At 38.1% G+C, this 14,561-nt stretch overlaps 1 protein-coding gene, 2 non-coding genes and 1 pseudogene across 5 annotated transcripts in view; 2 read left to right on the plus strand and 2 right to left on the minus strand.

The window, feature by feature from the left end:
• LOC118707907 lies at positions 1–2,418 on the plus strand (annotated as a pseudogene).
• On the plus strand, positions 804–914 carry LOC118708618. The gene has a single exon (XR_004984671.1). It is a non-coding gene; the product is annotated as a U6 spliceosomal RNA (small nuclear RNA).
• A 7-nt stretch (positions 2,419–2,425) lies between the features above and the next one.
• Positions 2,426–14,561, minus strand: part of ABHD3 (abhydrolase domain containing 3, phospholipase) — a 35,594-nt gene continuing 23,458 nt past the window's right edge. For 2 of the 3 annotated variants that reach the window (XM_045574390.1, XM_036417505.2), the window contains 5 exons: positions 13,306–13,418; positions 9,360–9,533; positions 7,476–7,524; positions 7,231–7,396; positions 2,426–3,287 (listed from right to left, as the gene is read on the minus strand). In XM_045574390.1, the coding sequence (XP_045430346.1) occupies positions 3,109–3,287; positions 7,231–7,396; positions 7,476–7,524; positions 9,360–9,533; positions 13,306–13,418 (681 nt within the window). In that variant the 3' untranslated portion in view covers positions 2,426–3,108. The remainder of the gene's footprint in view (positions 3,288–7,230; positions 7,397–7,475; positions 7,525–9,359; positions 9,534–13,305; positions 13,419–14,561) is intronic. The other variant, XM_036417506.2, reaches the window with a different exon arrangement.
• On the minus strand, positions 8,118–8,246 carry LOC118708584. Its single transcript, XR_004984650.1, has one exon. It is a non-coding gene; the product is annotated as a small nucleolar RNA SNORA11 (small nucleolar RNA).

The following is a 14,561-nucleotide window of genomic DNA, read 5'->3' on the forward strand; positions in this document are numbered from 1 at the left end:
TTGAACCTAGACCCCTCAGTCCACAGGCTGACACTTTATCCACTGAGCCAAACTGGTAGGGCTCAAATTTTATTTTTGATAAAATAATTTTTAAATAGTGCTTATTGTCCTGTAGGTAGAAGACCATTTGGAGTAGGCTGATGGGAAGGTGCATTGAAAAGCATTAAGCAACTTGTCAGGATATCTTAAAAGCCTTAACATTTTTTTCTGTGCTTTGGTCCAGGATTTCATTTGAGAATTCAAGGAAAACAAGATAAATATAGTCATAAAGAAGTTCATCACATTTCTTAAAAGGAAAACATTCCTGTGTCTTATTTGTGGAGTAGACTAGGAGTCCCAAGCTCACTCTGAAAAGCCAAATAGTATTTTAGATGTAGGCCAGCGATTTTCAACCAGTGTGCTGCAAGAATTTTTAAAACGTGCAATACCTGACTTTTGTCAGGAGCACTGACCTCTTTTCCTTTAGCTTGTCAAATTTAAAAATAACAGCCAACACAATAGCCATCTGATGTAAATGAACCAAAATGATGCCTATTTTTTTGTCACATCAGTGAAACATATATTTATTGGTGTGCTGCAGAATTTTAGTAATGTGTGCCATGAGATGAAAAAGGTTTAAAATTAAAATTGTGTATCTCAACTATTCAACTCTGCTTAAATTAGCTGTAGGCAATCGGTAAGCTAATGGGCGTGGCTGTGTTCTGGGCAAAATACAAAAATGGGCAGAAGGCTAAATTTCACTCAGGGTCATAGTTTACTAACCATTGAGGTATTCTATAATGCCATTGTAAAAATGTTTTGGTGTGCACTTCGGCAGCACATATGCTAAAATTAGAATTGGAACCATACAGAGAAGATGAGCATGGTTCATGCACAAGGATGACATGCAAATCCTTGAAGCACTCCTTATTTTTTGTGCATATTTTCAATGCAGTGTCCTTGTGCTGGACAAAGCTGCCTCCCCTTCCCCGTGAGACCCATCAACCACAGGTACCATGCATGCGGTATGGACACTCAACCATAATTGATGACGACGTCTTCCTTTGGGGTGGGAAGAACGGCACGGAAGGAGCCTGCAATGTGCTCTACACCTTTGATATCAATACAAATGGCCCACAACCCTAGTGTTAGGAACAATTTCTGGGGCCCTGGATAGACATTCACCTTGTGTCTTTGGCAAGACCATATACATTTTAAGAGTTCTGAGTAGCTGGTGGACTGCTTTTCTAATGACATTCACAAGCTAGGTACCATGACATGGCTCCTCATCTATACAAAGGGTAATCTTGCGCTGCTAGAGGGACTTCCACTCAGCCACTAATGCTGGGCAGTCATATATGTCGTGGACCGCTTTGGACTGTTCCATTCCAGCAATGAGATTTACTTGCAACCCATCTGAGTCTTTGACACCAGGACTGATACCTGGCTGGATTGTCCAGCCACTCTGGTGCTGCCCAAGGGGACACCAGAGCCACCCAGCCTTTGGCTACCATGGGGAGTTGTACATCTTTGGTGGCTATAATGCAAAACTGCACCAGCACTTCCATGGTTTAACCCTGTGTCCTTTATCCGGAAAAAGATTGAACCTAAGGGAAAGGGCCCATGTCCCCCTGGCACCAGTGCTGCTATAGTTGGTGACAAAATTGTCCTCTGGAGGTACCAGTTCATCTGATGAAGGCCTGAGAGAAGAATTTGACCTCATAGATAATTCTGACTTACACATTTTGGACTTTAGCCCTTAAAGTGAAGACTCTGCAAACTGGTTCTGATTCATTATAACGTGGACCAGTCCACGTTGCCATATGACATCAGGAGTGAGCTTATTGCCATGACACCAAGGGCAATTATCAGTCGCCTCATCTCCCAGAGGCAGGAGGCAGTTTTTGCCACCACCCCTCCTGACCTGCTGTTGTCTTCACTGCCCCTATCTGTCTCTCACCCGCCTGCCCTTTGGATCTTGGTATTCCTCCACATGGAGCTGTTGGGCTACAGGTGTTCCCTGTGAACTCAGTGGAACTGAAAGTATTTTTAATTGGTATGCATGGTGTGAGCCCAATATTCTGGAAACAATGAGCAAAACAATTTTAATATTTCTTACTAATGCAATTCATGAATTTATCATAAATTGCTGTCTAGGGATTACTTTTTGTAGATAAAAACTCACAAAGAGCCCTGGCTGGTTGGCTCAGTTGGTTGGAACAGTGTCCCATACACTGAAATTTTGTGGGTTCAATTCCTGGTCAGGGCACATACATAGGTTTTAGGTTTGATCCCCGGTAAGGGTGAGTATGGGAGGTAACTGATGAATGTTTCTCTCATACTTCGATGTTTCTCTCTTTTCTTCTCTCCATTCCCCTCTCTCTAAAATCAATAATCATGTCCTCAATTGAGGGTTAAAAAAAGCCAAAAAACAAACTCACAAAGAAACAATTTAAAATATAATTTATTTTAATATAATGAGATATATTTATGCATATATATACTATTTTAAAAATAAGCATGTAAACTATAATCATTATAAAACATAAATCAGCCTTAATTTAATATCAGAATAAAAGAGCATGTATAGAAGTCAGTCTAATGTTGCATTTGCCTTTGAAAGTTAGAACACAAAATATTTAGCATATATTGTATTTTATCTTATTTCAGTTATGTCATTATCATATAAATACCCTTAGGAATGTGCCAACTTATAACTTACATTCAAATAGCCAAAATATCTTACCAATAATCTCTAGTAGTTATTAAAGTACCATTAAATCATGTAAAATGAGTAATCTAACACGTATTAGCCTAAATTCAAACCCTGAGGAATTAAAATATTTTTACTCAATGGTTTTGGTTAAGTGCAATTGCATGTTTGTACTACTTGATTTAAGGTCATACTTGGTAAGGCATAGTAAAAATAAAATCTACATAAATTACAATCTAAATCCGCATTTTATTTTTTGCTACATAGTTGTTTTATTTCCCCCCAAAATGGTTTTTGCATGTCATTATGGACCTCTTCACCACCAGCTGGCTTATTTGCTTTATATACAGTAGTTAAGATTTGTGCGCAGTAAGCTGAGCTGCTTTCTATGGTTCAGACAAAACGCACCTGAAAAACTACATGTTAGAGAGTTCATGTCCATGCTCAACCATGGCCTGCACAAACTGCTTGAAGACTCGATCCATATACGTGGACTGCCTTGGCCAGATGCCCTCCAGAAAACCAATATGGCCTCCATAAGAAGTAAGGACCAAAGCAACATTAGGATTTTGCTTAGCAGTTTCTATTGGAATAGCTTGAGGAAAAAGACGGGATGGGTAAGAAAGGGAGAGAGAGAAAATATATGATTATTACCAATTTTTGGATAATAAATAAGGAAAAATGTATGTCTTTATTATTTCCAATAGTTAAAAACAAAATTAAACACATATTTGTAATGAGTATGGCTAATGGAATAAGTCTGACTATATTAATCATCTATATGTTTTTTAAAATATGTTTCTATTGATTTTTGAGAGAGAGAGAGGAAGGAAGAGGGAGAGAGAGAAATATTGGTCAGTTGCCTCCCACATGCATCCAAACCTGGGATCAAACCCACAACCTGAGTATATGTCCTGACCAGGAATTGAACCAGTGATCTTTCCGTGCATGGGACAATGCTCAAATAACTAAGCCACACCAGCCAGGGTATATTCTTATAACAGTTCATGTTTACAATTATGTATTGGACCAGCATTTTTTAAAGGATCAATTCAAGTGTTTAATCATAACACAAAAGAACAGGCCCAATCTTGTTATGAGAAATTAAAGGTATTTCAAGGAACGGTAAATACTTATATTATGCTGCAAGATTCCCACTTAGGTGTTATACCAGGAAAGAAAAACTAATCTTATGACCTTTGTGAGAGTTATGAATTCACTGTGTATGACTTTGGTTAAACTTTACATGAAGTTAGATCCCAAATGGTGGCTGTATCAAGAATTCAAAATTATACATGTGATCTGTATAGTAAAAACATATATAAATAGCAACAAAAAAAATGAAAATATTATTCCAAGTGGTAACTGATTATTTTGGGATGGTTAAAAACATTGGTGATTATTCCTTCTCTGAATTTATATTTATAGTCAGGAAAAAGAGTAACTTTACTTGGAAAATATAGTTGCTATCTATAATAATAAAAGCATAATATGCAAACCAATTGAATGACTGAACAGCAGATCGACCATCCGGACGACCTTCCAGATGACCACACTATGACACGCACTGGTGCTAGGCCAGCCAACAAGGGTGCAATGTGATTGGGTGGGAGCCCCCCGCCATCGCCCTACAGAGGGAGGCCCAGGCCAGCCAAGCTATCGCACCCCACACCTGTCACCTGCAGAGGGAGGTAACTGATGGCGGGGGAGGAGGGGCAGTGCTGCAGAGATGGCAAGGAGTGTGTGTGTGTGTGGAGTGGGGCGGGGGGGGGGCAGGGCCAGTTGCCAGCAGCTGGGGGAAGAAAGGCCCTGATAAGTCCTGATCACCTGCCTGGCCTAGGGTCCCTACCTAAGGGGTCTCAGATTGCGAGAGGGTGCAGGCTGGGCTGAGGGACACCCTCCTGCCCCCCACCTCATGCACTCAAATTTCATGCGCCAGGCCTCTAGTATGTAAATAACTCAGCAGTAATAAGAGTCTTTTTATATGATCTACAAAAATCCTCCTGAGTGAAAACTTTACGGATATGAATTAAAGCTGTTCTCCCCTCCTCCACCCACATGCTTAGAGTTCAAACAATGAAAATGTTTTGATTTAAGATCTATAATGGCTTCCAAACTGGCATGAAAATTGCTTTGATTCAGATATGCTAAATCTTGCCTCCCTATTTAAGATAACATGGTTGATGCAATAATTAGACTTTCACATCTTGGCCAGAGTTTAGAGGTAACTAAAGGTCAGCTCTTACCACCCCACGCCCTCCTAAGAAAGGGAAAGACGCTGACACTATAAAGAGAACTGAGCTCCTCCTGAGTCGGGGCTTCTGCTGTGTGCCTAAGTTGCCTGTTTAGATGAGGCTCTAAATTTGACCCCTCATAATACTCCCTAAATCAAGGCCTAGCCAGTCAAGTTATTGTCTAAAATAACTAAAAGGGGGCCTGAACTCACATCCTTAGCCAGCAACACCTAAAAAATGAGCTTCTATAACAGGCTCAGGTGTGAAGCTAAGGGGCGGGGCAGGGGAAATGACTGATACTATTTTTGCTTTTGCTTTTCACCTTACATTCAGGCTCATATCTAGAGTGCTTCATTTGCCTGTAATGGAATTATTAAGAGCCCCGATTTTACACTCTGAATACACTCAGGAATTTCTAACATTGGAAGTTACAGTCTCATCAGAAGAACAAAAGGCTGTCCACATTGAGTCATGTGAAAGATGCTGGCTGCCTTCCCTCTCAGAATGCAGACAATTGCCCACTATTTCAAGTTGCAAGAGTATTTTATAAGCTTGAAAAAGAATAGAAAATAATGAGTTTCAACTTAAACCAATTGAGTCAGGTTAAATATTGGGACATTTTGTTGGTAGGAGAAGGGTAGGTGAAATATAAAAATAAATACCAGACTGTCTTAATTCAGTGGAGAGGCTAAACAATCATTATGTAATTCAATACATATTAAAGTTTACAGTTTCAATTTCTGATTTGTGGTCAAAGGCCAAAAGTTTTAGTCATCTACTGTTATCTGTGATTAGTCATGAATCACACAATTAGTTGATATCTCCTAGAGAGAGGATAAGTGACTTAAAAAAAATAAAAATATTTTATTGATTTTTTTTTCAGAGAGGAAGAGAGAGGGATAGAGAGTTAGAAACATTGATGAGGGAGAGACATCGATCAGCTGCCTCCTGCACACCCCCCACTGGGGATGTGCCCGCAACCAAGGTGCATGCCCTTGACCGAAATCTAACCTGGGACCCTTCAGTCCGCAGGCTGACGCTCTATCCACTGAGCCAAACCAGTTTCGGCGTGATTTTTTTTTTTAAATTTGACAATACATATGTGTCATGTTTGTAGTCAGAATAATCTTTTTTTAATTAAGTAGATGGGAGAAAAATGTTAAATATTCAGGGGGGAAAACAGGGAGAAAACGTTTTCTAAAAAGCTTTACAAAATTTCACAGGAAAATCTTAGAGGTCAAATCTATTGATTACTTATTAGTTGTTGTTAGTCATCACCATCGATTTAAAAAAAAATTTTTGTTGTTAATCCTCACCAAAGGATATTTTTCCACTGATTTTTTTTATTTTATTGTAGTATATGTGCTGCCGAAGCGAGCACTCCACGGATTTTTTTTTTTTAAAGAGAGAGTGGAAGGAAGGGAAAGAGACAGAGAGAAACATCCATGTGAGAGAGACACATTGATTGGTTGCCTCCCCTATGCGCCCAGACCAGGACCGGAGATGGAGCTTGCAGCTCAAATATGTGCCCTTGACTAAAATCGAACTCTGAGCTCTATATTTTTGTTTCCAAATCCCATATTTCTTGAATTAAGAGAGAAAGTTAATTTGGCATAATTTTCTTTTGTGCAGTATCCAGAGACAAAACAAAGACTGTTTCCTTCAAATATAACTTTAGAGTCTGAATGTGCTACACTCATTAAGAGATTGAAAGACATCGTGTTATAAAGTCTCCAGTTCTTTCCCAGGTTAAAAGGGGAGAAATATTCCAAAGCCTTCTGTATAGGAAGGAATATCAGAAAGCAAAGGCAAGTGATGATTTTTGAAGCAAAGATACTATAATATACACTGTCCAAAGAATAGTACATTTGATAAGAAGGAAAGGTTATAAAAATGAGAACAATTAAAATACTGAGTCTTAATTTGTTCTCATAGTGGACTGTGACAACTTTAAAGTGATCTGATTATTTATTTCAGAGAGGAAGAGAGAGGGGGAGAGAAACATTAATGATGAGAGAGAATCACTGATTGGCTGCCTCTTGCATGCCCCTCACTGGCGGTCAAGCCCACATGGCCCTTGACTGGAATCAAACCTGGGACTATTCAGTCCATGGGCTGATGCTTTATCCACTGAGCCAAACTGGCTAGAGCTGATCTGATATGTTTAAAGTATGAGTAACTATTTTTTTTGTTTATCACAGTGGAAACTATAAGACTGGCATTTTATTTCTTATTATTGTGTGCCTAACAATATTTTAAAACAGTTAACTCATGTCAAAATGTACATAAATATGTTAATTTTACCATGACTGGGTGAAAAAACGTCATCCACAGAATTCAGACACAACACTGGAATTCCTACTGATTTCAGTCTACGATTTGGACTGGCATCTGTATAATAATCATCAATTGTTTGGTATCCAAACATGACTGCGGTAAATCGCTTATCAAACTCTCGAATGGACTTAGCCTGTAACACAAAAACAGACTGTAATTATTTTGGGGATCAAAAAAGGAAATAAAAGTATTACATGTAGTTTTTCTCCTACCTTCATGACATGATCCATGTCAATCTGTTTTACAAACATATGCCGGTGCCTGAAACGAAAGAATTTCAAAAGGAAAAGAGTAAGTTCATTCCTATCTCAAACATACCTACATAATATATAACTAAGCCCAGCACAGGGCACCGAGTTGATGCTCCATGGTAAATATCTAGTTAATCAGAGTACACAGATATTTGTCCCAAAGAAATTTTTAAAGTACTTTTTTTTCTTTCTATTTTTAATATGTTTTTATTGATTTTTGAGAGAGAGGAAAGGGGAGGGAAATATAGAGAGAAACATCGATCGGCTGTCTCCTACACACCCCCTCCTGGGGATCTCACCCACGACCTGGGTATGTGCTCTGACTGGGAATTGAACCAGTGACCTCTTGATTCATGGGTAGACACTCAACTGGCCTGGTTAAAGTAGTTACTGAGAAAGAAAGAACCAGTTCTATAAAATAAGCATAAGGGAAGTTTCATAACAAATTAGACCTACACACTGCTGCTATTAAGCCAATTTGGCCAAAAAGGCCTCATGTAAGCCAGGAACTTTTAATTGGATACATTATCTGAAGATACTATTTTTTAAATGGCTATACTGAAAATTATAACTTGCATTTTTATATATGCACTTTTAAAAAATATATATATGGCATAATATCACAGGAAGGTCATGGTATCTTGCCACCTGTGAGGAGTAAGCCCAAGTTGCTGTTGCATGTGTTTATTACAAAGGAGCCATTCTTCAGGCTCTCTACTCTCTCCACATCAATATGTACTTATTTTTTAAATGTTGGTCATTTTTGTTGTATAACCATATTTTAATTTGAATCACCTTCTTCACTTTTCTTGCTACTGTCCCTCATTCCAGTGACCAACAGTAACTGATGATTCTTTAGTATTCTTATCAATATTTTATAAGCAACACCCTTATTTATGTAACAAATAGGTTAAGTTTAATCCAATGCTTAATGCCAACTTTTGGGTAACTATGGATTTCAGTTAAGTCATGCACAAATTAACTGACTTTTATTTAGAGTTTATATTTTAATTTAGCAATCACCCCAAAAATGCATGGTAACAGTCATAAAAGAATAAACAGAAACATATCTATGTTCTTTGCTACCATACTGTTTAACTGTTAGAGTATATACAACTCCAGAAAAATGAGTGCAAAGATGGTATTTGATAATGTTAAGAACTGGGAGTTGGTCCAACGGTTGTGGGTTATTGTTAAGCTGATTAACATTGTCTCCCTCCACACAACCACACTTGACTGACTTCATATTTTGAACACAAAACTCTGTGGAGGGAGGGCATGTATGGGAGTTGGGGCGGGGGGTGGGATTGGTAAGGTATGTACACATATAATACCTTAATTTAAAAAATGAGAAGAAAGAAAAAAAGAACTGGGGGGACTGCAAACACATACTTAAGGAACCTATCATTCAGCACTGAACACAATATATACATTACTCACCACCTACAAGAGAGCTAGGTACTGACATTAGTAACAAGTAGAAAATCCAGGGAAATAGTTCATATTGTTACTCAACACACTTGATAGTAATATTTTTAGTCTTTTAGAATAATTTAGGGCAGTGACAGAACAATGATCTTCAAATGGGGGCCCATACCATAGGGGTTGTACAAGATAATCTATTGGGGTACAGGAAGAAAAACATTAGAACTTTTATCTATATTTTCAGTTTATACTTAAAATCTCTTGTATACAATTCTAATATGAAGTCTATTTTGTGCAGTAGTGAATGCATGCAATGTAACGTAAATATACATATATTAGCAGTGCTGTGCTTTAAAACTTCTTATTGTTGGGGTATGTAATCAAAAGTTTTGGAGACAGCAGATTTTAAAAACGACTCACTTATTAACTGAAGACTGGAGGCAAGTTGTCAAATAGTAATTAAAAAGCAGCCAGTTCAGTGGTTTCTCCAGTGACTCCGAACAAGCAAAGGTATTCCAACCAACGGAAAAGGTTGCAGCTGCCTTCAAAGGAGTTTTGGTCCCCATTTTGCCCAGGTAATTTAAAAGCAGCATTCTAAAATGAGGAGAAATAGGAAACTCGGTGATGCATTTGTTCTCTCTCAAGACATTCCATACCCAACTATGAACTTTATAAACTATGAAGAAAGAAAAAGATAAACCAGTGTTTAAATACTTGGGAAAGCATGCAAGTTCAGGATATTCATTCTTTTCTTACATTCATATACTTGTTTACCTTGCAGTTGACTGTATTGTGAGTGGACAAAAATATACAGTTATTGCTTATAAGTGCATCTTTCTGGGAAATAAAACATGAGAGAATTCCATTGTAAAAGTGTTTTTGTTTTCTTTACTTCACAATGATATTGGGGATTGATTAAAATTTTGCAATTCTCTATGCCCCAGCCTCCAGGTGAATGTTTAATTTAGTATGCCAGGGGTGTTTCAGGCAAACTTTTTCTATAAAGGGTTATATAATACATGTTTTGGGTTGTTGCTTTTTTGTGGGGGGAAGGGGAGCTATAATCTCTGTGGCAACAACTTAACTGTGATTGCAGTTTGAAAGCAGCCGTAGACAATACATAAATAAACAGACACGAACATGTTCCAATAAAGCATTTTATATGGACATTGGCATTTGGATTTCATGTAATTTTCACATGTCACGAAATGTTATTCTTGTTTTTATTTTTTCCTCCCAACCATTTAAAAGTAAAATAACCTTTCTTAGCTTTTGGACTATACAAACACTGACAGCTGGCCAGATCTGGCCTGCAGGCTGTGGTTTTTCAACCCTTGGTATGAGGAAAGGGCACAGGAGAGGCTTTCAGATGTGGCTGCACATTGGAATCACCGGGGGAGTTTTTAAAACGATTACAGATATCTGTGTCTCCCGCCCAGGGATTCTGAAGAATCGGTTGGGGCCGCCATTCTGGTTGCCTGAGCAACCTTGTACAGAGAGCCAATCTCTAACGGGCTCCCTAGTCTAGAGTTAGACTTTCTGAGTCATGGCAGAGCAATTGGCCCCTAAAGTAACTAGTTTCCTCCTTCCTGTTATTTATCTTTATCTCCTAATCACACATTTTCTTCCTTTCTTTTTAGTCTATCAATTTTCCTGATTCTACCCTAGTTCTATGGTGGGTAAAGGGACAACAATGGAGTGTACTAATACCAATGTCAGAAATCTTAATTTAACAAAGTCATCTAAGAAAACGAATGATACCCTAAATTCTGCTTCTCATTATATCAATAGTACTTTCTGTTCTTTATGTCTCCAATTGCCTAGGTTCTGAAATTGGAGAAATGGGTAAAAATTGTTTTCATTTTTCCAATCCAAATGACTTGCAGAGTGATGCTGATGAGGTTTCAGGTCGGAAATTTCATTTTGAAAAGGACTCCTTGTAACGACTTTGTATACTGTGCTGTGGTTCACCAAGCCATTTCAAGGATTAATGCTTACTCTCCTGCAAAGGGTTCATTCTCTGATCCTAGTTTTGGTGGCCTTATTCTGTGGCTGAAGGCCATAGATTTCTCGGAGGCTGGTATAATGGGCAGATTGGGAGGGGTGGAAGGGAAGCCATCAGGAAGTAGGAGCAGGAGTAGCTATATTCAAATAGGTGGCTAGAGTATGTTTTGGTTATTACCCAAGAGCAAAATTATGTCAAGATGTTATTCCAAAAAGTGCTGCTTTTCTCTGACAGGAAAAGGACTTCATCTTACACATACACACACACACACACACACACACACACACACACACACACACACGAGAGAAAGAGAGAAAGAGAGAGAAAGAGAGAGAGAGAGAGAGAGAGAGAGAGAGAGAGAGAGAAGAGATTGAGGATTAAGAGCTTAAAAGGCCTATCAATCCAAATGTTTGAACTTTATCTGGCTCCTGACTCAAACTGTAAAAATCAGCCAACCAACAAGCAAACTGACAATTGGAGAAATGTGATACTAAATATTTAATAATATTTAGAAATTACTGTTAGTTTTGTTTACATATGAAAACAGTACTGTTTGTTTTTTTAAAGAGACTACTTTTAGAGATTCTTACTGAAATATTTATAAATGATGTAGTATTTATTGTATAATAGAATAATCAGAGTTGGGAGCAATAGGGAGTGATATGATAAACGAGATTATCCTTAAGTTGATAATTGTTGAAGCTGTGTGATTAATATATGTGAGGGATCATTATGTCTTCTCTTTACTTGTATTTATATTTGTAAGTTTCTATACATTTCTTTTTTATTCCTCTATACATTTCTTAAGGCGAGTTTACCAATTCATTGGGAGACAAGAATTTGACTGGGTCTAGGCAGCCTGTGTTCCTTAGTTAGACTCAGTTCTGGTTCAAAGCCCCTACTTGACTCCAGGCATCGCAGGCATGGGGGCATACAGATCTTGGTTAGACGCTTTGGTCTGTTACACTCCAAAGGGAAAAAAAGAAGTGTCACGCTGTAAAACACAGCCCCAAACGGTAAACTGACCTGGGAATGTGTCATAGTGCTAGGCAACTAGACAGGGTGCTTCCTTCGAACAATGTACAAGACATTAATATTCAACCAGCTGCAAAGGCTAATGGTCAAGTTCTGCCTTCAGGCACTGAGGTTTCAATGTGACATGAATAGGCATTTCCCAGGAGCTTCTGAATAGAGAATCTGGGCCTATTTACGTAAGGTCTGGCCTTAAAAAAAGTCAAGAATTTACAAGATTAAGGGGAAAAATTCAGCTGGCACCTTGTCCTTTTAGGTTCACATTTTGGGGCAGAAGAAACAAAAGTGAAAAACTGCCTATGAAGCACAATTCAGAGATTTTGCTGGGTTTTCTGCATCGATTCAGATTTCTTCCTTTAGTAGGTCAAGTCAGACCTCCCATGCTAATGTAAGAAACATACTCTTTTCCTCTTAATTTATGTTTATCAGAGTCTAAAAAGGTGGGTAACGCCTATTTTTCAGAGTCTATCATTTGTAAAAAGCCTTTCATTTTCAAATAAATATGCTCTTAAGACAATCTGTGAATTGAAATGACAGATAAATCAATTATAAAATCAAGACATTTTATATCTCACGTGTTTCTTGATTTTAAAGAGTGGCTTTGGGCAATGGTTAAGGAAATCTAAAATGCCAGATAATAAAAATTTTGGATTTTCTTAAGTCCAGTGTCCCTAGAACAAAAAATATAAATATTACTAGCAGAAATGAACCTACCTATAATAAATACATAGCCTAAAAGTTCCAAAAAGAGAGCCCCAAAGTAATTCCAAGCAGTACAAGTTATAATCATATTCATAAGGTTTAAAAATCAGCTGGAATAGGGAGTTAACAACAACACTTTACAGTTTCTAGGAGAGCATTCCAGAATAGCTCATTTGCCCGACAACCAAACCAAACCAAACAACCAACCAAACCAAGCCAAACAAACCAAACCACACCTGAGGAAAGAGTCTTTGGAGGCCTCTTCCGCTGGAGGAGCAGTAAGTGTTTATCTTATGACTGGAGTGCTAAAAGTCATGCTACAAGTTCAGCTTCCTGAGTGGTTCCGAAAAACATGGTTGCAGGGCCAGCCAGGAGTACATCAGGGAACAAGACCCCAGTACCCCAAGTAAGCACTTGTATCCTTTTCACTGCAGAGACCAGTAATCAAGGAAAATATTAAAATCCACCTGAACGAATTCCTTCAATCACTCATTCAATCATGTGGTAAAATAGGATAAAATTAACAAAACATTTTCTCTAAAATGTCTATGTAGCTAGTGGTCCTCTCTGAGAGAGGCAATTGGTGAGACCACTTCTCTCAAACATGTTAGAAAGGAAAAACCTTACCCTCCCATGGAAACCCCTGCTGCCAGGAAAGGAGCAGAGGGGTACAGACTGTGCACGTGCTGAATAACTGTCTCCAGATCTTCCGTGTTAGCGCAACAGTACGTCCTTGGCGTCTGCAAGCAGTGACAGGCAAAGCACAGCATTTAAAATGGCGAGGTTCATGATTGGTATAATGCAGAAATGTAAAAAAAAAAAAAAAAAAAAAAAAAAAGAGCAGGAAGTCATAAATATGGGGAAATAACCTTTGTTTGCACATATTATGAATAATAAAAATTTATAATTTCCTTATCTTGCAATACACATATATGTTATTTAAAGTCAATGCTATTCAGGTTGGCACTAACAAAAAGACTTTGATCGGAGAGGAAGGCTTGATAGAAATGGAAGACCTTAAATTAAATACCATGAATTAAACAGAAACACAGTTCCCTACTCAGATGTGTCTCGGACTAAGCAAGAACAGTAAATTTATGAAGAAAAAGTGGAGGATTACATCTTCTTATAGGAAAACAAAACAAAACAAAACAAAACAAAAACTCTTCTGCCTGGCAAAGTAATTCTTTGTTTAAAAAGAAACAAACAAAAAGGGCTTTCTAATAATGCCATAAAAATTTAAATTTGTGGCTCATCTCTAACCGGAAAACTGTTTTCTCTGTCATAAAGTGCTGTCTACCAATGAAGGAGTGTGGTTTTCTGGTACTGCCTTCACTCTAGATAAAGCAATATTCAGTCTGATCTATTAATTAAACATTTGATTTTATAATAAAAGCCCCAGCTGCACCCCAATGAAACAGACACTTAAAATGGTAAAATATGTAAAGCTGATTATGCTTCCATACATAATGTATTTAAACAAATGGTTTTCATGTGAACTTCTTCAATGAAGGCTCTGTTTCTAGTTGAAAAGCTTCACAGATGCATTGTTTGAGATGTGTGAGCAAAGGGCAATCCTGTCTGTGGAATATGTGTAAATGTGTGTATGAATAAAGTTTATGTAAAATAAAATTTAATAACAAGGAGAGGAATCTGGTAACATTACTCTAATAAAAATACTGAAACCAGCCAAAACCGGTTTGGCTCAGTGGATAGAGCGTCGGTCTGCGGACTGAAGGGTCCCAGGTTCGATTCCGGTCAAGGGCATGTACATTGGTTGTGGGCACGTCCCCAGTGGGGGGTGTGCAGGAGGCAGCTGGTCGATGTTTCTCTCTCATCGACGTTTCAATCTCTCTATCCCTCTCCCTTCCTCTCTGTGGAAA

The sequence above is a fragment of the Pipistrellus kuhlii genome, unplaced genomic scaffold (genome assembly GCF_014108245.1).
Source record: "Pipistrellus kuhlii isolate mPipKuh1 unplaced genomic scaffold, mPipKuh1.p scaffold_m20_p_6, whole genome shotgun sequence".
NCBI lineage: Eukaryota > Metazoa > Chordata > Mammalia > Chiroptera > Vespertilionidae > Pipistrellus > Pipistrellus kuhlii.